Genomic DNA, 23,663 nt, shown 5'->3' on the forward strand with positions numbered 1-23,663 from the left:
CTCAATTAAAAACTCGGAGCATGGACCATGTGCACCGGTAGGGTAAGTGTCCTCAGTTAATAAGCAGATATACATTGCAGTGGCGTTTGAGTATAAACATGAAATTCCGATACGAATAAAACTGCGAATCGCCATGGGAAAATTTATAGTGATTTGATGAACAGAAATTTGATTGTTGACAACAAAGCACCTGCTAGAGCAACTACCACTATAGAAGCAGACAAATGCTTAAGGCATATCTTTTTCATCATCTGAACGGAAAATCCACTTTTATTTAGGGCAAAATATATTTACACAAGCTTTCCTTAATTAAATCTTATTTTGAGATTTTACTGAAAATATATTACTGATTTCATTATTAAATTTCAAGATGTGTTCAATTTTGATAAAATCATGTTACATTTTTTATATACATTTATAACATATATTCTTGGGGTTCATCGCTAGGATTCAGACTGACAAAATACACTTTCACAGTTTATGGTTATCCACCATTCTTCATAATGTGCTGAATAAGCACCTATATCTTAATCAAGATCAGATGTCCACAGTAAAGTGAAAGTCATCGATGGCGACATTTCTAACATATTGCAATGCAGTGTAAGTAATCTTTAGAATACAGTCCCATAAAATAATATAGTAAATCCATTAGCAGGATAATTCCTCACGAAAATCGATAATCAACCTGGTAGTATTATACTGCTGTTGAATGACAAAACAATTGTCGTTCTTTCTAGCTTTCAGTTCATTGTTCACCAACAAAAACTGTCAGTTAAGATGAAGAGACATCCATTTTATTCCTAGTGTTTTGCCAAAGAGTCTTTATTTATATATTATGGACTGTATGTAGTGATAATTTCCATAAAGCACAGGTAAGATATTAATTGTTAAAATATATGAGTTTGCTGCATCAAATTGTTCAAAGAGTATCATTAACTTTTTTAAACTTTAAGACGATCTTTCCTTTACTCCCATTTGTTTAGGTGTTACTTAGTTTGATGACAATTTATGTTGAGAAATAATTGTCCTATAAAGCAACACTAAAATGTTATAGATGAAAATAAATTATATACTGTAGAATTTCAATGAATTTGAAAAAAAGGATGGACAATTAAGAAGCAGTGTGCATTATTATCATGCATTGTCGATCATAGATGTGTTTTACACTTAAGTTGGGGGTAAAGTTGTTATCGAAATTGACATTATTCTATTTATCGGTAATTCAAAAAAGAAATATTACATTTTCGTCGTTAAGTGTTCATTTCTTTCTTCAAAAAGCTGGATTCAATAGGTTTTTCTTCTGATACATGTTTTAAGTAGCACTCCAGCTAAGAATCATGTAAAATGTGATTCATGGGTAAAAAGCCTACATATTTTTATTTTTGATATTTTGTTTAAATTCCCGCGGTAAACAGGAATTCACATTCCGTTTTTCATATATCCCATGTTCTTAGGAAATAAAAATTATATAGAATGCACTGTAGATTTCTAAAATAGGGGAGATAACTCTGTAAATGCCACTCAAATACAATGTAATCTATTGTATTTTCAATGTTGATTCTCTCCTAAGAGCAGGTTGAAAGCCGAAAGCGCATCAAGTAAAAATGCCGTATGAATTATCAACGCTTGAAAACGTAATAAATTATTTAGAAAATCAATTCAACGTTTTAGCGATTATAGGTGACAAATCACTGAACAGTCTCTTTACAAGCTGAACGAACATTAGAGGTTCATGTGTCCTTTCTGTGTAATAAAAGACGGATAACTTGATTTGAAGCATACAAAATAAAGTTATGATATCACCTTACGTTATTTTATGTTGCCAAACTGGGTTATCGGATTTCAAACAATTATCTCCGAAGTTCTCAAATAATTATTGAATTGTAAAATAGTTCTATCTAATTTATTACATGCTTGTACGTTTTTTTCGTTTGTATACCAGTCTGTTGTTTACTAATGTTACATGTTTAAATTGAATTGTTCCAATACAACAGGGCGGCTTGTTAAGTTAAAAGCAATCGACATATAGTCATTGGTGACTGCAAAGGAAATAATTATAAACAATATTTCTTAGACTTCAAGAGGTAGACCTAGGGAAAGGGACATAACTCATGAAATCAGTGACATGTTTGTACTATATTCAATTTCACCAAAGTCTCTTAAGCTTTTGTTTGAAGTATATAAAACGAATCCAATTTAATTAGATGCTTACATAGGATTGATGTAAAATGCTGAATACAAACGTTTGATTGATTTTAAGAGTTGTGTCCCTTACCCTAGGTCTACCTCCTTAATACAAAAGGTTGACCTATATGTACGTACTTGTCAGGGTATTCGATTGGATATTTTAATAGATTTGAGTTACATATTAATCCGAAAAATCAGCATGACAAATGATCTTCCAATGTAAAGATATGTTAGCGTTTCGATGATCTTGACAATATAACAATTTAAGTCAAACACTATTAATCTGTTTCGATAAATGCTTGGAATGAAAAACGAGCAGTTCAATTTCTTACTAATATTATATATACTGAAGAATAATCAAGGTAACCAAGGTTATAACGATATAATCAAAAGAACACCAAGTACCTAATAAATACTTAAAAATCATATTATCCTTTAACTAGACCTTCTAATATACAAATAAATGGTATCAAATAACGTAATGCTTTATTCCTCCACTGAAGTAAATCGTCCCATGGTTACCTTTTCAATTATGGGCTACGTTTAAAATAGAAAATATGTAACAAGTTTAAACGTGGCCCTGTTCACTGCCGCACTCCAAAGATAATTAACAAAAACTATTTTATTTAGATAATGTGGTGGCAGGATGAAAACAATACATGACTATCGACGAAAATGTCAATATGTTCAATTATACTAGCTTTGAAACAGTCAGATTAGCTCTTTGAAACCTTGCGATCTGAATGTTTCTGCGTATGGAGTATTCACATCACAACTCATACATTATGCCAGAGCTTGCTGAAACTACGCAGACTTTTTGTATCGCGCTAGAACTCTAACAAATAGGCTTCTGGAACAAGGTTATGTTGCTACAAGATTGAAGTCATCACTACAGAAGTTTTATGGTCGTTATCATGAACTCGTGGATCGTTATGGTGTATCCATCAGGACCATGAGAACTGATTTATTCAACGGGTCATAGTTTTCCTTCCCTCGTTTGTCTACCCTGGACTTGACTTTTTATGAGCAACTCGGCGGGTGTTTCTAGAAAAGCAGAAGACGCTTACCCTACCGGTGCACCTGGTCCATGCTCCCAGTTTTTAGTGGAGTCCGAGTTGCTCATTTACTTTTGTTACTTTGTATGTATGATTTTAGTTACTTTATGTTCTTTGTTGTGTATGTCTGTTTTCCATGTCTGGTCTTTGTCCCTGGATTACATTCTTTTGATTACCGCTATAACCTTGGTTCCCTTGATTATTCTTTCTAGAACTCGTCAAATGAATCACATATTTTCCAACAATAAACATGTATTGTAAATTTAGTTTAATTGTACAGCAATCAGCTGATAATGCTCAACTGGTAATAACTAATTAAGAAAAAGGGTATAGAGTAATGTTGAATATCATAATAAAATTGACTCTGCAAGAAATATTATCATACTTTGTTCTTCGTAGTTGGAAGCACACTGATGCTATCATGGGTTTAGGGACCAAAAATTTTAAAGAGCTTCGGACAATGTAAGAATTTAGTAAACTAGTTAGTTATGATTCAATCCTTAATCTGGTTCTTATTTCATACATTGCACTATTCTTGAAAATTGTAAATAATGTCAAAAGCTTAGGGATATTGAAGAAGGTGACAGTTTCATTTACTGTGTATGTTTTAAACCCTAGCTAAGTATTCCTCCTATTTCTCATTATAACCATAATACAGTTCTACACATCACAACTTTATTCTGCAACCCTACCTTACTCAACTGATTAAGTACCAGTCCATATAAAATTCAGACACTTGTTAAGTGATTCATGGTGTAGAAAAAAAACCAAAAAACAATGGATCAGACGATGCTTTTTTTTGGTCTACATATGTGTATTTTTATGTGACAATAGTCTTTTCTGTATTAAGATCTGTACTTTCTGTACTTTCGAAAAAACAATAAAGTCAATCCAATCAAACAAAATGAAAAACGATGAATCGTGCAAAGAGCGAACTTCATGTACAATCTATATGAATTTTATCTCAAAAGCGCATCCCTCAAATGAAACAAAAGTAAGACTAACGTGATCTATAACCGGTTCCTGAACAGGAAAAAAACTGAGTGGGTTATTGACATACGTAAATCACCTGTCTGATTTTTTTTTTAGAAAGACTGATACTTAAGTTCTCATTGACATATATAGTATAATAATAAACAGTCGTTAGACACTTTGAACAGTCGTAAAGCTAACACTAATAAATAGCAATGTATCCTTCACTGATATTCCATTGAAGAATAAAATAAATAATGTCACAAAACAAGACATTACAGTGCACATCAATTATTAAAGCTTTACTTGGTAACAATCGATAGTAAAGTCAAATAATGGTGATGCAATAAGCAACAATTTTGTTACCAACCAGCAGGAAATTTAGATTCCAGGCTTTCCGGATTCGTTTTGATTTTTCTCGATTAGCTTGATTTGTTCAAATATTCGCTAAATACAGAACCATTTTTTTTTATTGTAAGAAGATATAGCCTTCCAATATATTAATTTTTCTACACATTTTTCTGTACATCTATGCTGGTGATTTTAACAAAACATTCCAAACGAAGAATTTTGGCTCAATTAACTATTTGTTCAAGGCTTATGAAATTTCCATTGCTACAAGTAAAAAACTGATGTATTTAATTCTATTACATATCTTTCCCTATTGTTTCTAATAAATTGACTGTTGTTTTGTTCCATGAAAGTAAACCTCACTATAATAGAACATTGTATTTCAAGTTATTGATTTAATTTTAATTACTTATTTTTTTTGTAGTTCTGCAATGTTAAATTTCTGTTTTAAATTTTAAAAGATAGAAAATGGTCAAAGTATTTAGCTTTTTGACAAAACATCTACTGTAAAAATGCATTACCATGATGGTTTTGTACTGTTGTAACTGTCATAAAAATACCTATCTACTGCATTTATTATGTCATTTGTTCGGAAAATTGACCAACCTTGTTACATATAACAAAAAAGATGCATTGATATTTATAGTAAAATCATATTTCATTATGTGAAATCACTAAACTGTAAACCATGTTAATCAAATAGAAAGAAATAATGGAACAAATCACACTGCTTTTTTGCTATGTGTTATATTAAGATGTCAAAGGCATCGAACATAGATGAGAGCGATATACATATACATTTGTATATATGACGTGGCCATAAGAAACATCTTCAAGCCATGTTTCTTTCTAAGCATACTTCACAAATTCCGGTTAAACTACAGATTGTATAAATAAAGATAACAACTAAATTTCCGAACACTAATCCGATCCATGATCAAGTCTAGTCCAATCAGGCAAAATAGATATTAAATCACCGGGGTTGTTGGTACCGCAATGGTTCCGGCTTAGTGCAGTCACTTCGTGGGCTGAATTTAGGTTATACAGCGCGCCAAACCTGCGGTGGTGATTTAATAGTATTTGTATGCTCGATAATAAGTGTATAATCGGTAAATCAGTGGTCATATCAATTCAAAGAATAATCTTTACAAAAACAATCATTACTCATTTATTTAGAACAGTATTTTTCATTTAAGGACTGGAATCTGAAAAAAAAGTTTTTGGTAAGAGATTTTGTTAGGCGCATTTCCTTATACACGTACCCCTGATTACCGCTATGAAGTTCAAAGATTGAGATCGACTATTGTTCAAATCTTTCAATTTACGATGAAGTAGTTTTTTTCGTAGTAGCCATCTATTAAGAAAAATTCGAGTTTTTATGTGTTCAAGGTTAAATAACCTCTTTTTAGTCCTAATAATTCAATCAAACATATGTTGTTCCCTTTGAAAAATTGGATTGATGTCACTGGTTGTAAAATTAAAGTCCGTTGACCCCTAGATTTAAGATTAATATCAGAGATTTACGTACATGATAAAAACATAATAAATAATCAATCAGTTCCCATGGAAATCAATGTCATTTCATCATAGAATACGTCAAATAAATATACAGAATAACGGCTGTTTTGAAGTCGAGACAGTAAACATTATAATAAACCTCATATGGCAAGATGTAACGTTCTCTTTGGGAAAATTAAAACTGACGTTATTCTCTTTATCGGCGTCGTGAAGGTCAGTTAGACGTATCATCTCTGGTTGGTGAAATAAATGGATTCAGTTAGGAGCAGATCACAATAAATTCTCATTAAAAAATGTCACTAATCCATTAATTTTAGTAAAACCACAATAGTTTAATATATATGAATTTTATGATAAAGATAATTAACCGAAATTTGCAGTACCACAAATTTTGACTCCTTACAACCTGTAGTGTTTGAAAACACTAAACATACGTTATACCCAATACTTTGTACAAATTGAAAATATCACTTCCTGCTAAAATAAATTAGTTCTACGTCAGTGGAAATAATGACACGCTCTTTCGTAGTACAAAAAAAATATTTAGATGCGATTACAGTTTTTGCACGCGCGGACATTCTATGACGCTTACAACCTTAAGAACTGATACAACCACGCATTGAATATAAAGTTACAAAAAACTCCCACTCAATGAAACTGTCATTATATTACCGGTTTGGTAATGCCACGAACTTTACATAAACATTATAGAAAAAGGTATAAGGCTTAGTTCGTGTCTATATTAGATATTGTGTCAAACAAAAAGTAGGCATATGATAATAGATAAAAATGTTACTGTGAACGTGGTAAAATGCACAGTTAGAATGAATTCTAGTACAAGCTATATCATTTCCTTGCTTCGTGCCTGAAGTACCAGTCGATGCCATAAAAAGTGGCAACAAGCTTTAAAGGTTAGTTTGCTGTGTTGTTCATGGACGTAAAGTAGAACAATTACTTGTAAATGTTTCCTTCAACCATACTTTGTTTAACTGTTAAGAACGGATGTGAGTAACTGCTAAATCATAATGCTTGTTGTAACTCATGTTCGTTGTTCTTAATTATATTGAAAAGAGCTTTAGTAAAATAGATTATACAAAGAAGTATGGGGTGACGAAGTTATTATAATTTTTAAAGCAATTTTTCCACAGACAGAGAGTACACGTCTGATGAGGATGAAAAAACGGTTTTGATAAAACCTATGTTTTTGTCCCATAACATGTATGTTTTATTAGGGTTAATTTCTTTTTTTGATAAAATATATGTATACATGTATTACATACTTAAACATGGAGGCATATTCAATTCTACTTTCTTTGTTTCATATATTACGATATAAGTAAATCATTACAATGAATGAGGGTCTCCAAAAGAGTGACTTTTTTTCGTACTTTTCTGGCGGCCTTTTGTCCCCTCAAAGCTATTATACGTTCTGTTCTGATGCAGCGTCATATGACCTAAACTCATTACATGACCGTTGTTGTCATTATTTAAAACTTGTATTTTCTTATTTTCTTCACGCGCTTATTCTCTTAATATAAAAAATTGTCTTAATTTCCGGTCTAAAATATGAATTGTATTTCCACGTACTAATGCCTTGCCTACTTCAAATAGTTTAAATAAATCAGTTTCGGTTAATTCTACAACACATGATTCATCTATAATTAAGTCATCTATAACATGGCATATCATTGAATGCATGTGTTACTGGTGATATTTATAGGACTTGGTTACAATTTGCATATAGTCAGTTTGTGTAAATAGTATCCTCCCATCATTGAAAACGGGAAAGTACTTTTCATAGATCTATTAAAGAGGTGGACCTTGAACTAGGGGTACAAATCTTGAAATTAGTGATATGTTTGTGTCATGTCTAATTCCATCAAAGCCCTCCAAGCATTTATTTGAACCAGATTGAAGTCAATCTAAGTTACTTTGTTGTTAAAATGAGTTTTATTTGAAGTGGTATATTCAAGCGTACCAATGATTGTTAGAATTATGTCCTTGAACCTATGTATAACTTCCGAAGCTGATCGACCTTAATTACAGAAGATAAGTTGTGCCTTATAGGGTAAAATATTTCAACCAGTAGGTGAACACGCACATTCATATAAATAGCAGTGATTTACCGCATGTTCGCTGTGTAAATGTTTTTGATAATTTACACTGAAATGAATTCGTTTAGTTCACTCATGGACTTTCTCCCGCCTAAACGTCACTAGACATCGCAACACAAATCTGCAGTTCACAAAATTTGAACTTTTATGTTGCAAAAAGCAACAGAAAGGGAGAAAGTCTATAAAATAAATAAGATTATCAATTGGTTATCGAGAATAACCAAATATAATCACTCGTGCCAAGGACGCATAAAGATTTAACTCTTACGCGGAACAAATTCCGCACATTCTTTACATCTAGGGTTTTTTGGCACTCTGATTATATTCGGGTCATTCACTCTTTCTAATTAACCAATATATTATACTGAGTTTGACTAACGTGAATAATAAGTGTAACAAAGTTACTCTTGCCCTATATCTGTGGTGTGAAAGTTGATTGTATTATACGGCGACTTTGTTAAACATATTTCTCAATATAATTATGTGATTTTAATAAACTATTTCAGAGATAGCATATTTTTGTTTTATAACTTTGGTCAAAAAGCCCGTATATCAGCAACGATGGCACATTAAAAGGCAAAACTAGTGGCCACATCTACTATCTCTTGGATATAACTGAACAGCTGATGAATGTTAACACCCAATTGCGGGAAAGCTGGTATATTATTATCATCATACTAGGTTTCAAACATGATTGTTACATAGAAAGCAGTGTTTTATCGAATGTTCCCAGTGTATTAAATTTCGATAACTCACACTGTGAAATAAATTTGGTAATTTCACTCTCACGGTTTCTCCAGCCAAAATTTCACAACTTTGATATCAATCCGCCGATCACAGACTTTAAAATTCAAATTGAAAATATCGATAAATTATGTAGAAAATCTATGTAATAAATAGAATAATCAATTTGTTATCGTGAATAACCAAAATATTATCACTCGTGCCGAGAACGATTGAAGATTTAACTCGTGCGCGGAACAAGCTCCACACACTCGTTAAGTCTAGGCGTTCTTCGGCACTTCGGATATTTTTTTGTTATTCACCCTTTCCAATTAATTATCCTATTATTATTACATGTGTCACGTTTGGCTGTGTACACTATTGTAAAATTACATTGGTTATATATAGATATTAAGGCTAGCACATTTAAAATTTCCAAGAATCTTTTTGATTTGAAACTGCAAAACAATGGTATCTGTTTTTTTTTTGCTGATACCAACACTTACAATATTTTATGCTATTTGCAACGGAATTCAAATAATTAATACAAAATTCTATTTTTAGTTATATAAGATAAAGTGAAATTTATTATTCATCAATTTGTCACGATTAATGATTTTTTCCGTGAATAATGAATACTTTTGCTATAGTTCTATTTAATGAGATGATTCCATCCTTTTTACAATTTCATCATATGAAAAAAATGACAATTCCGTGGCAAATACTATCTTGCAATAAAATATGATATGAAGTGTTTTTTTTTCTATTTCTTTGACAATTCCCAATATATAACTGGACATAGTTTGAACATTAACTTTGAAAAAGTACAATCATACAAATCTTTGGTGTAATTTTGAACAGATATTAAGTTACATTTGGTCAAGTATATTTTATCAAGAAATAAAACCCGGTTATCATACTTCTTCCCAGTTTGATTTTCATTCTTTTTTATATTGATGTACTATTGATCAGGAATCATTATATTATAGCCGCCAGAAGATCACCCATTGACAGGCAGGTCAATTGAGCTTTTCTATTTCACAGTGAACTTACTCAACTTAACTTTAAATTGCGTCTTACAAGTACTGTTTCTTTGTTTGTTTAGTCGCAGTGTATGCCTTTGCTTAATAGATAAGGAAATTCAAGGATTACATCCAGTGTATGACAAGGTTATGCCATATATAACCAAACATGGGGCAGGTTACGTTTCGTGCACAGCCTTGTCAATAAGTTGTCGCAAAAAAAGCAAAGCAGTCTTAATACTGTATTTTCTGAACAATACTAGTCGAATAAGTATTTAGTCTTAAAACAAAATGGTGTATATTTCGGGATTATATGAAAAAATTGGACTGCGCTCCAATCAACGTATCTAATGGTAAAAAAGTTAAGGTTATATGTTGAGAATCATTAGAACAAAAGACTTATTACAAAACAAATTAAGACGTACCTTTTATTTAACATCGCGACGTTACCATTTTGCTTTTCAAGTACTGAAAAGTTACAAGAAAAAATGTTTTGTTTGTTTGTTGGGGTTAACGTCCGAGCAGCAATATTTCAGCTATATTCAGACGATGAACATGAAATTGATGATAAAATGAATATGAAATGATGATGAAATGAAAAAGGGATGGGACACAAGGATAATGGGGTCGACAAATTTTGATTGCCACTGGAAATAGGGAGAGGTGAGTAAGGTCGGACAATTTAGCCTCCTGTGGCGGAGCCCTATGGTTCCTAATCCTATCGAATACCACAGTAGTGTTCTTTAACGGGCGATGAACATTGCATTTTTCCCAACACGATGCACAGCTATGGTTTGTGGTCAGGTTTTCCGTATTACTGCCTGACAACCCCAGCATGTAACACGCCAGGGGTACCCCATTCAACCTCCTGGGGCACACATCCCAGTTGCTATGTGGGCAGAGCGCGCTAGCCCCCGGCTAGGGTTCTGAGCACTATTTAGCCGCCTTTTATGACAAGCTTAGCGCTGCTGCAGGCATATTATTTTAACACCCGGACCTGCACGGGGCAGGAAAAAATGGGAAAAAGTAATAATGAATAATAAAAAAATCAATGATGTGCTCTAATTTTGAAGTACAAGTAACGTTGTTTTCTTATTGATTTGTAGGCAGTATCATATTCATGCTCCGAACTGCGTCTGACGTCAGAAATTCACTCTAAACGCCATCGCCAGGCTTCTCAGAAAATGCAAGAATCTTGCAAAGTCATGAAAAAGTGAATGATTTTATGTGACGTTATCCGACCGTAAAACGACGCTAGGTTTCATTTATTTGTATCTTAAAGCTTTGGCTTTTGATAATATGAAAGGCATTAATAGGTAATGAAGAAATATTATCTCGAAATAAAGATGAAGTTTGCCTAAAGTATAATACGTAACTTTAATCATAAATTGTAATCTAAGCCAATACTCCCCCACCCCATGCATGCTTTTTTAATTTTTTAATAGTTTTTTTAAAAGTGGAAACAGTTGTCCCGGTCAGTGTAACACTTGTAATCTTATAATGATTTAATCTTTTTAAGACAAAATTATATCTTGGTTATCATGATGGCTTAGGAACAAATGCATGCAGAAACGTTCGATAGAGCATATTGCATTAAGACAATTGAGCGCATGTCTTCTACTCTGGTCAAAATCATCTTGCTAAAAGAAAGTAAGTTCCCTTTATACTTTAACTTTAAAAGAATGATTTGTTTAGCCAACCAATAAATTTAAGAAGTTACACGACGTTTCATTAACAAATTACACGTGCAAATTGAAGTGTCTCTAGATCTTTGAATGTGCTTTCAAATATTGTGTCTCAATTTTCTGAAGTCAATGTCTCATATGCAGTAACAAATTGGAAATAAAATCATAAAGCGTGACAAGACTCATCACTGTGCCATCAAAGTAAATCCAATTCAAATATTATTAAGCTTTCATCATTATAATCAATACCATAACCATTAGTCTGCTAAGTTGATGACAGACCAGAGATAAGAATGAAAGGGCATAAATGCAGCTACCATCAAATCAAATTATTAACCTGTAGGACTTAATTATCTTTGGTTTAGTTCTTATGCAGGAGCACTCAGATGTTTTAATTGCAAGGTACCGAGTAAAACATAGCATAGTTTTTTCATAATTATATCATTAAAAGACCATTTAGAAACCAGACATAATCTTTTACATGGGCGTAACTGAGTAAAATTGTCCTCCCTTTATTTTTCCATGGAATGTAACACTCATGATTTCTGAAAGAGAAGGAATATTTCTGTATCGAAAATGGATGTTACAAGTTCACAAACAAATTAACACATCAATCTAATTTTGAACAGATGAAGAGTTATGTTCCATAATTTATCGAATTTATGGGGATTTCTATTGAAAAGATTTCATTCTTACCATATACGTAAATTACTAATAACATTCATTTCTCAAAAAGCTTGATTTTGTGATAAAAAATCACCAAAAAACTGCTTGTGCCACACACTGCTTTGGTCATTCCTGGAACCCTCTTGACACTATAGAAAAAATCGTATTAAACAGAAGGAAACAATTTGAATAGAGTTGAACACGAAACTATCTGAACATAAATATAATGACAATATGATATTTCTCTTAGTGATTAATAAATTTTTAATAACAACATCATGGTAACCAATTTAGGAGTTTTCTGCTCATTTATAAAGTTTGTTTTACACTTTCATTGGTAAACTGATATTCTCTCGATAGTAAATTTAAGACTGCAGTATGCTCATTATATCTAAAATATACATATCTTGTATATCTAAATTTATAACATTACTCGATTTAAAAAATAATTTTAACCACTTCTACCGGAAAAAAAAAATTCTTAACGAATAAACGAGAGACCGTTCGGAAAATAGGTCGAAGTAGTTTTGTCAAATTACAGTGAAATCTGTCTAATTGATTTATACATAACAATTTGTTCTGTTAAGACAAGTGTTCGGTTTACCAGGATTTAAATGTCATTTTAAGTGATAAAAGTGTCTTGTTTAGACAGGTTTTTGGATTATTCAAATTTCGATTAAAAGCCTTTTCACTGTACAAACACGTGTTTTTAACGCTAACAAATCCCTTTGCACTGGATTTTTAGTGTCATTTTAATTGACAAATATGTCTGGTTTAGGCAGGTTTTTGGATTATTCAAATTTCGATTAAGACACTTTTCACTGTACAAACACGTTTTATTAACGCTAACAAATTCCGTTGCACTAGATTAATTGATAAAAGTGTCTGATTTAGACAGGTTTTTGGATTATTCAAATTTCGATTAAGACACTTTTCACTGTACAAACACGTTTTGTTAACGCTAACAAATCCATTTGCACTAGATTAATTGAAAAAGTGTCAGGTTTAGACAGGTTTTTGGATCATTCAGATTTCGATTAAGAAAATGTTCACTGTACAAACACGTTTCGCTAACAAATCCCTTTGCACTAGATTGATTATAGACTACACCTCTGTTATTCCTATTGTTCGATGATCGCTTGGTGATCAATTATGTCTGTGACAAAAAAGCTATCTTTTTAGCTAATTACAAAATCGATATATCTACAATAGTAGTCAAGGAAAATATTAAAGCAACTTGATATCAATGGACAACAGCAAGTAATTCAGAAGAATAAGATAACTAAGAAAAAGTAACAAAAGAAAATAAGAAGCCAAACGTTAATGGTAATAAGTTGGACCTTGTATATAGAAGGGCAACGGTATGATACGAGTCCTTTGAAAAAATGCGAACAGAATTTTATTGAAAAAATGAAAAAAATCACAAAGTATGATAGTAGGTGATGCGCCTATCGTCACGATGATATACTTTCAGGATAGAAGACATTTGAATATTTTAGTAGCATCTTGTTGCAAAAGTACATTAGGATTGTCAAAGGTGTTGTTTTAACCTTGTTGTATTATTGAGAATTTATATTGAGAATTTGCTAAATGTATGGCACGACAATCAGAATAAAAGCAAGTGCTACTTGCTATTACTTTAGAGAAACTTTCAAAAATCAGAAATATCAAATATTTATTGTATCTTTTTTCAACGGTTGCTACTGCTTTTGATATTTATAGGTTCATTTATAAAAAAACCACATCATTCGATTTCGGACTTCATTAAATTTTATTAAGAAACAATCCTTGTTATTTTTATACCATTGCATGCTAGGATAACCCAAGTGTATCAATAAATTTAGCTAAAAGAAAAATGAAAAGATTATCAATTTGTAAGGAATAATAAATAAAGAACTAAAATTCAAAGTAATACATTTACAATAATAATAAAAGTTGCTACCGTACTTTTCGTACAAACCATAATTCCAATACTTCTTTCAATCAATACGACTGATATAATTTCTACAATATGATGCCGGTGCTGTCAACGTTATAATGTCAATGAAAGTGTATGTTACTACAATCATTAATAAACTTTTGTTTGGTGTTAACATTACTTTGGATAAACGAATATCGCACTTCTATGGCATCATTATGTTATAAAAACAGGAATAACAATTTACATTGTTGATTTGAATTGGATTTGTATTTCTATATTTTATTGCCAAGGTAAGGTTAGCTTATAAATGTTTTTATATCGAAAGTTTTTTATGATTGCCATTGATCATCAATAATTACGATAAATAAACACTATGTACTAAACTGTTCATTCGAACTTATCATCTTGTTGATTTGAAGGTAAAATTACAAATAAAAGCAGAGGTCGGTATAAAGTTTATTATACCCAACTATTAAGTACCAGTCCATAAATAATTCATACACTGCCCATATCAAAGTGATTCATGGTGAAGATAAATCCACCGAACAAACATGGCTTTTTCAATCCATAAATGCTATATTTTTACATAACAGTTTTCTTTCCATATTGAGATCTGTAATTTTGAGAAAATCATACATTTATCTCCCACTAAAATCAACCAAATCGATCAAAATCAAGAACGATAACTCTCGCAAAGTGCTTATTTCATGTACAATGTATATACATTTGATTTCAAAAGAGCAACACCCAAATGAAAAACTATGAATGGTTATGTGGTCTGTAACTGACTCTGAATAAGAAATAAAACTGAATTCGCTGTGTTTTTGACATCCATGAATCACCTGCTGTCTGATTTTTACAAAGACTGCTACTTAATTTACACAACTTTAAACTCAACGATTGCGTCATCATTATCTTACAATTAGTATGTTTTTTGAGTTAAAAATCATGATGGCATCACATCAATGCAGATTGGAAATAAAATGCAATATTATTAACCTGGTTGTATAAAGTCATCCATTCCTTGTCCGAGAATCTCATGTTGCAATGATTTCGACGAGAGATTTGCCAATGTATAATCACGATCTGATTTGTTTTTAGTAAGTATCTTGTCTTTTGCAGGTAAAATTTTCTTGTAAAGATGAAATCAGTTGATGACGATTTCAAGAAAGAATCGGGTAAGAGTAATTCAATATGGACAAAGCGTCAGCGATGTCCTTTATATGTAAAACGTTAGACCAGAACTATGAATGGTTAAACAATATTCTGATGGAAGTAGACGATAGTGGCGGCGCTGTTTTGTCTTTTAAGTACCAGAAAATATAAATTCAAACACTACCTATTGGAAGGTAATTCAAGGTGTAGAAAATTAAAACTCATGGAACAGATAACGCCTTTTGGTGTACATATGCTATATGCAAGTGTGAAAATAGTCCTTTCTGTATTCAGTTTTGTCTCAAAAGCGCTTCCCCAAATGAAAAACCAAGTCCCATAACCCATGCAGATTTAAAAATTGTATATGTTTTGTTCAGGTAGAAGCAAGGAGACCATGATTAAAATGTTAAACATGATTAAAGGTGCAAAGAGTAGACAAAGAGACAGCCAAAATAATATCAACACAGAAAAATTAACACAACTTTTACATTACTGAAAAATGAACGAGCACCGATAATTTGTATAATGGAAAACGAATGCGTCCTCTGCTTTTCTTACATAATGTATAATCCGGTAAAAGTCAGAAGCATTTTGCAAATATGTCCTCTAAACTTTGGCGCCTAAAGGATAATTTAAACAATACGCTTTAGTAACCCGTTCGATATTTCATCCCTTAGTAGAGTTGTACTAAGCAAAAATATTAAGTAGTACTCCAGCTAAGAATAATGCAAAATGTGATTCATGGTTGGAAAGCCTACATATTTATTTTTTTGATATTTTGTTTGAATTGTTACAGTTAACAGAAATTAACATGCGGTTGTTCATGTAATCCATATTATCTGTGCTTTTAGGAAATAAAAATTGTATCTAATGTACTGTACAATTCAAATTATGGGACAGAACTCAGTAAATGACACTAAAATGCAATAGGTTGTTTTGGATTTTCAATGTGAATTATCTCCTAAAAGCAGACAAATTACAATGAAAGATTACATATTCCATTAAATAGACCCATCAAGCAACTCAATGACAAAAATAAAAAAAATGTAGCCTTTTTGAGGTGTATCACATATTACAGATTTTGCATGATTCTTACAAATACTGCTACTTAAGTTCTCGAGTTGACGTAGTGATATATCACAAGAAAGTTAATATCAAGCTCCCATATTGTTCGTTTCGTCTTTTCTTAATTAGTCTTAAAATCGATTTGAACGAAGAAGACAAATATCAGTAAAGTTTGAAAGGATCGCGATCTTCATTTAAGAAATAGTTGATAATGAAATCCATGTATATTGTCAGTCATTCATTTGACATGCTACTCAGTAAAACACATATTTAAATTTATTACAAATTGATTAGAAAGAAAAACGAAAGTAACCAGGTTTCGGATTGTAGTTTAAAACATATCTTTTATCAGTAGCTTTACAAATGCGAAATAAAAATGCGAAATTAAAATAAAATGTCAAATTGAACTTATTTTTACTTATGAAAGTGAAAAAAAGAATCATTTTGTCAGTCAACAAAACATTGGTCTCAAACGGAATATGATAAAAGCATTTCATAGGGGGCAGATCACAAAAAGGAGATTCATTTCACTCCCTAGTACATACAATACCTTGGAATACTGACCACAAAAGATGGAAGCAGACGACTTAATTCATATAAAACAATATTCTACTGATATCTTCATTTATAAAATGACTGTATCAGAATAGTAAACATGGTTTGGGGAAGGGTTTAAAATACCCAACCCCTTAAAAATGAGTATTAAATGCTCAATAAAAAACACGTATTTCTGGTCGTCAAGCATTTTACATATAAATATATAAAAGGTGCACCTTGACTTACTTCAAAAGCTTGGTGTTTAGTTCTGGAACAACCATAAACCAGTTGTATATTTAATTTCATAAGAAAATACATTCCAGACGATATAGATACATATCTTGTGGTGATAAATAAAGGGATACTGAGCTTGTCATTTATATGAGCCAGGGACTTTATATTGCCGTACCTGTGTACTCCTAACAATATCTATATAACGCACAACAATAACGATTTATCAACAGTCTATTTACTTAGTAAAATTAAAACAAAGAATATTATGCAATAGAATTCAAATCAAATATTTTAACAAAATCGTGAAGGAAAAAGCGATAAAAAATAGCTATGGACGGATAAACGAAACTACAGAATATGTTTCTCAGAAAATTAGAAAATCAAAATTTCCCGATAATTTGCAAAACAACATATGGTATTCTTGCTACATAGTAAGTTTTATGATATTATGTTTGGTAGTTTTAGAGGAGTTGTGTTGACCAGCAGATTTGCTCAATTACTCTTAATTGTTTGTACGTGTTACATTTTTTTTGTAGTTGGGTTAATTCTTGTTCTTTGTTGTGTATGTATATTTTCTTTTGGTTATCCGTTAGTTAACTTGATATATTTTAAATGTTTAAAACACTTGCACAAATTTATCTGTCCATTTAGGTTTTCTTTATTTTATCATCACTTAAAGCATTAATCTGAGTTTTTTTTAAGTTTAAATGAAAACTTGAAATATGTAATCTGAACAGTAACACAAAATTTCGTTAGTTGCAACTTTTTTTTAAAAAAAAAGAAGAAAACAGAAAGAAAAGATAAGAAAATGATTATAACTTCATGGTGAACAGTGTGATGCAGGTTTACAACTTCCTCCCAACATTATTAGAGAAGTTTTTCTAAACTCAAACTAATTTACGAATGATTTTGTTTGTTTTTTAATACACTAATAGACCATTTCAGATGTAGCGTTTTATTATCATTTGTAATATGTCCGTTGTTGTTGCGACCTTATTAATGTTCGATGAGCTGAATATGATATAGTAATTGTGATACCTATATTCAAAACTAAATGTTTTTCACATTTTGTCTATATGAATGCATATGAAATAACCAAGGAAAATATCTAGGAATTAGTTATTTTAAAACAAACAATATTCCTTGAAACTTAAAAATGAAAAAAAAAAATAAATAAAAACTTAAAATAAAATAAAAATGTTTAGACCATCAAACATATGGCGGAATCAAAATGACTAATAAAACAACAAGAAATCTAAATAAGTCTAAGAGCCCTGACCAATAGAAACAACCTTAAAGACTTGCACTTGTTTTAGTGTTAATTTACTCTTTGCCTTGAGGAAGAACAGCACGACACTAAGTTAAATTGTAACTAATTGTATTGTACATTCGTCCCTTGATGTAGCTGTCCAGTTTGATTGACTTTGTGCCTTGTTGTGTGTATATGAACGATATAAAGTCAATATAAGGAATTCCCTCACACTTCCTGGTCTCCAAATCAAGTATTCATTAAGCAATTTTTTTGTCGCCGTCTGAACAATACTTACAAGTGTAGCCTGTGACCTTGGCAAATTTTTGAAAAAAAGTAATAGTCTCCTGGAGAAAGAGTTGCTTAACTAGGAGGATATTGAACTAAACAAAACTATAAATGAATTTCGTTACATGTGCAGAAATCTATCAAACTAAACAATTTATTTCGTGAAATTTAAGGATATAAACCAATGGGTAAGGGACATAACTCTTACACATCATTGGAACATTTGTGTAAAGCATTTTACATCAATCTCACCTAAGCATTAATGTGACTTGAATCTATTTCATTTTTTTTCAAATGAAAGCTTGAAAGGCTTTGATGAAATAAAATATGATACAAAAATATCACTGTTTTCAAGAGTTACGTTACCCCAGGTCGAACTCCTTAAAAGAAACAATTTAATTCAGAATTACAAATTATACGTCTCAAAATCTCGTCCACTATTTGGACCTAATTTCATATAGCCGAGTTACATTAAATTTAAACCAACCATTAGCCTTTTTGAAATGAAATCTTTTTAGTCAGGTTGTAATTGTTATTAATAGGATAATTATTTGGAAGGAGTAAATAACCACAAAATGATCACGAGTGCAGAAGAAAGCCTAGATTTAACGAGTATGCGGAAATTGCTCCGGGCACGAGTTAAGTCTTCCTGCTTTCTTGGCATGATTGATCATATTTTGGTTATTCACGATAACCAATTGATTATCCTATTTATCATATAGCTTTTCTCCATTAATCGTTTTCTCAACATAAATTTTAAATTTTGTGAACGGCGGATGGATACCAAAGTTGTGACGTTTTGACAGGAGATTAATGAATTTATTTCACTTTGTGAACTATCGAAATTTATTACACTGGGAACATTCGAGAAAACAATGCTGTCTATATAATAACTGTATTTTGTAAACTCTATTAGTTGATAATTCAGTTAAAATGATAAAAACAGCGATACTTCTTAGCAAGCTATTCTTCATTACTTATGAACTAACCCAAAGGACAAAAACACTATGATAAAGAGTGTTACAGTACCATAAAGATTGTTACAGTACCATAAAGAGTGTTACAGGACCTTTTTTCAAAAAGAATTCAAACAAAATCAAACCAGATAAGTTTGTTTTAATTGAAATAATAATTTTATAGTATTTATGGTATAAAGATTATATGAAGTTACAGTTAATTGTTGCAGAATTTATATGTTTGTAAATGATAACCTTCGGTTTGATCATAGGCGATATATTATTTAATGGTTTTAACATAAATCAAACTATTGTCAATTTCAGGTTTATCAGTCGGGTATCTTTTTACTGTTCTAGCTGGCGTAATTGCACTACTGCTGGTAGTTATTATTTATATATCATGGATGTACTGTCGGAAAAAGAAACGTTTTATTTCATCAGAATTATCGTTAGATACAGATGACTCGCCAAACTCACTTCAGGGTAGTAACTTAAAGATAAGCCAGAGTACACCAGACTTAGCGAAACAGTCTTCATCACAATCAAAGCTTGATTTCTTCAGAAAAAGAGGTATTCTTAAAACAGCGCAGAGACAGTCTACGTTGCCGATATATTCACAGCGCCACCAATCATTTCAACGTCAATTATCAAATATAGAATTTCAGATTCAAAGTGTCAAACAAAAAGAGCAACCCAAGTTAGGTAAGATCAAACCGGAATTATACAAACAGTCATCAGTGGATAGCATAAGAAGTGAGCACCGACTTTGTGGAAAGCTGTACTTTAGTTTGACATATTTCCATGAACATGAAGAACTCCGAGTAAATGTTCAAAATGCCGAAGAACTGCCGGCACGTGATTTTTCCGGAACATCTGACCCATACGTCAAAATATATTTACTGCCAGATAGAAAAAACAAATGTCAAACAAAAGTGCACAGAAAAACATTAAACCCAGAATTTAACGAATCTTTTACATTTTCCGTGCTGTATAGTGAACTGCATGACAGAACGCTTCAGTTGAATGTGTATGATTTTGATCGATTTTCCAGGCATGATTTAATTGGTGCTGTAGTTTTAAAAGATATTTTGTCTGAAGGAAATTTAGCCAAGGAAACGTTTTTCGTACGAGATATCCTTAGTACCATGCAGGTAATCAAATTTGAGATTTCCATTTTAAATTTCCAAGCATCTGTTATAATTTTAGTGTTTTGATCATACACGTAATCCTTTAAGGATTTCTTTTGGTTAAGTAAAGTGTATTGATTAAAAATCTACAAATGTAGAATTGTAATGAACACCATTGTTCAGGAAAAGTTCCCAGTTTATTTAGATTACTTTAAAGTAAGTTTCAATTTAGTGAAAACTGAATTGTTCAACGTTTCTTAGTTTTCCTTTCCTCTTTCGTCTACCTCGGACTTGACTTTTTATGAACAACTCGGCGGGTGTTACTAGACAAGTAGAGGACGCTTAACCCTGCCGCTGCACCTGGTCTATGTTCCTAATTTTTAGTGGAGTCCGAGTTGCTCATTTACTTTTGTCACTTTGTATATATTATTTGGTTATTTTATGCTCTTCGTTGTGTTTGTCTGTTTTCATGTCTGGTCTTTGTCCCTGAATTACATTCTTTTGATTTTTGCTAGAATCTTGGTTCCCTTGATTACTCTTATATGTACCATATTATCAATGGAAGATAACATTCTTCCCACTTGTGTAATCTCCTTATCACGTTTTCACAGTTCCATAGAAAAGTTATTCATGCATGCTAGTTTACTCAACATGCAATAATTTCGGTAAACAAAATCAATAGAAACATTGAATGCGTGATGAGCATAGACATTTATGTTTTCAGGAATTAAGTAAAAGTTTTATTAATCAAAATGCATTTATAAAATGCGGACCGAACCCAAAAAGACATCAGTGAAGTAAAATTATTAAATACAATGTTTCAACGATCCTGCTGAAGATGATGAATTGCCATACTTCACACTATGTTAAATGCTTATTTTACATGGTTATACTCGCGAAACCAAACATTCTTTTATGGCACTAATGTCTCTACGCTCCTTTCCATTGCGCGACCAGTTATCCGTCCTAAATAAACTGATTCATTAACGTAGTGTTCAAGCGATATTTAGAATAATGGCTATGCATTGTAGGTTAAAAACATAGCTCTTGTAGATTGTTAATGTACAAAGTGTTTGAAAGTTTACTTTAGTTACACGCTTATATTTGAATAATGAAATTAAGTATAACAAAACTAAACTTTTTAGCATGATGGGACAACCCTTCTGCCAGAGAACCGTTTGAATCCGCCGATGAAAGTGCTGAAAAATTATTCGTACATATGCATACGACGGGAATGATGCATACACTCGCTTCTTCTGAATGTTCAATCTGTCATCAGCAAATTCTAAAATACATTGTTGCACATTATAATGACAATCAATGTATGAAATTGACATATTATCCCTGCAGCGTAAACAAATGGCTCGTGTATTGCTAAATCGAACAATAACATGTACCTGTAAAATGAGCTGATTGAATTCCTTAGGGATTGTTATTGCTAATAAATGATGGTTGAAATTATATCATGTTCAGCAATAAATTATATAAAACACAGTAATCAGCATGGTACTATTATACTGTTTTAGAGACGAAAACAATGATAGCAGAACAACGTATCTTTTAATTGATAGTTTAACATTCCTTGAATGTTTGTTTTTATATGTTTTTTTTCCCTACTTATATGAACATGATCGATAGGATTTTCATAATTTAATTTTAAATGGATCTCATATTGGTAATTTTTAAAGTTTCACTCTAAAAGATCAATGATGATCTGTTTCAAAAAATAGACTAGTCGCCTCAAAAAGCCTTTTTTGTAATCCCGTGACGAGGGATTGATATTATGCAAACTATTCCGATTGTCAAACGTCATTGGACTTTTTATGTTCAGGAGTTTTAAAGGCTTGTCTATATCACTTAATAAAACCAATAGTGAAAATCTGTCAATGCGTGGAGAAAATACAGCTGAGATTACCCTTGTTGAAAATGAAATAGAATTTAAATTAAATATTATGTATGAATTAGTTGATTTCTTTTGGGCTTGATGGCTTGTTTGAACTGCTAATTGTAGTTTCAATTGCACTTATAAGAAAAAGTGTGATTGATAAAAAATTTTGAAAAAATATGGTATTTCTCTAGTATGTCCAGTTATTATTTTTATCGAAAATCCTGTACCATTGTTCTTTTAGTATCGAATGGCTTATAATTCAATTTAAGAAGTAACAAAAGTCTTATTGAATTTCAAATAATCTGAATGTCCGTGGTGACACTAGGAAATAATCTGCTGAGCAGACCGGTCATAGACAGAAAAAAAATATAACAGTCATTCTTGAAACATTTAATTTCCTCTTTTTAAGTTTGCCTTCTTGTTTGTTTCGTCTGTATTTACAGCAATATTGTTTAAAAAGCTTTAAGGTACTATATACTACGGCAAAATACAAAAACTGATGAAAAAAAAAAAAAAAAAAAAACAATAATAAAAATATTAAAATAATCCAATGAAACAATAAACTTAAACATTCTAGAAAAAAAACGGACCTGACCACACGAACCTTATTTTGAATTTCCATTTTTACTGTTAATGGATTCAAAATTGTTCATTGTACTATTCGTTAAAAAATTCGATAAGTAATACATATCGATATGTAAGTCCAGTTCAATTTGTCCTGATCTTATCCCTATTAAAATTCATAGATTAGTTGCTGAAACATGACGGAGTTCAAATCCGCTAAATACACTCGGAATATACCGTATTTCAGCACAGTATATGAGATTATTACACTGAGAGTCTGCAATGATTATTATAGAAAATCTGCCAAAGTGACATTTATATTCTATTGGAAATATCCCAGATAGTTTTCTCTGATTGTACTCGACATATAATGTAAAGTGACAATT

General features: G+C 31.5%; 1 protein-coding gene across 2 annotated transcripts in view; it reads left to right on the top strand.

The window, feature by feature from the left end:
* The first annotated feature begins 732 nt into the window (after positions 1-732).
* Positions 733-23,663, top strand: part of LOC148613611 (synaptotagmin-9-like) — a 33,325-nt gene continuing 10,394 nt past the window's right edge. The window contains exons 1-3 of one of the 2 annotated variants that reach the window (XM_088587056.1): positions 733-872; positions 15,337-15,392; positions 20,023-20,849. In XM_088587056.1, the coding sequence (XP_088443182.1) occupies positions 15,356-15,392; positions 20,023-20,849 (864 nt within the window). In that variant the 5' untranslated portion in view covers positions 733-872; positions 15,337-15,355. Of the gene's footprint in view, positions 873-14,380; positions 14,505-15,336; positions 15,393-20,022; positions 20,850-23,663 lie in introns of those variants that run through there. The other variant, XM_088587057.1, reaches the window with a different exon arrangement.

The sequence above is a fragment of the Perna viridis genome, chromosome 6 (genome assembly GCF_037379345.1).
Source record: "Perna viridis isolate PV_CMFRI_1.1 ecotype Kerala chromosome 6, ASM3737934v1, whole genome shotgun sequence".
NCBI lineage: Eukaryota > Metazoa > Mollusca > Bivalvia > Mytilida > Mytilidae > Perna > Perna viridis.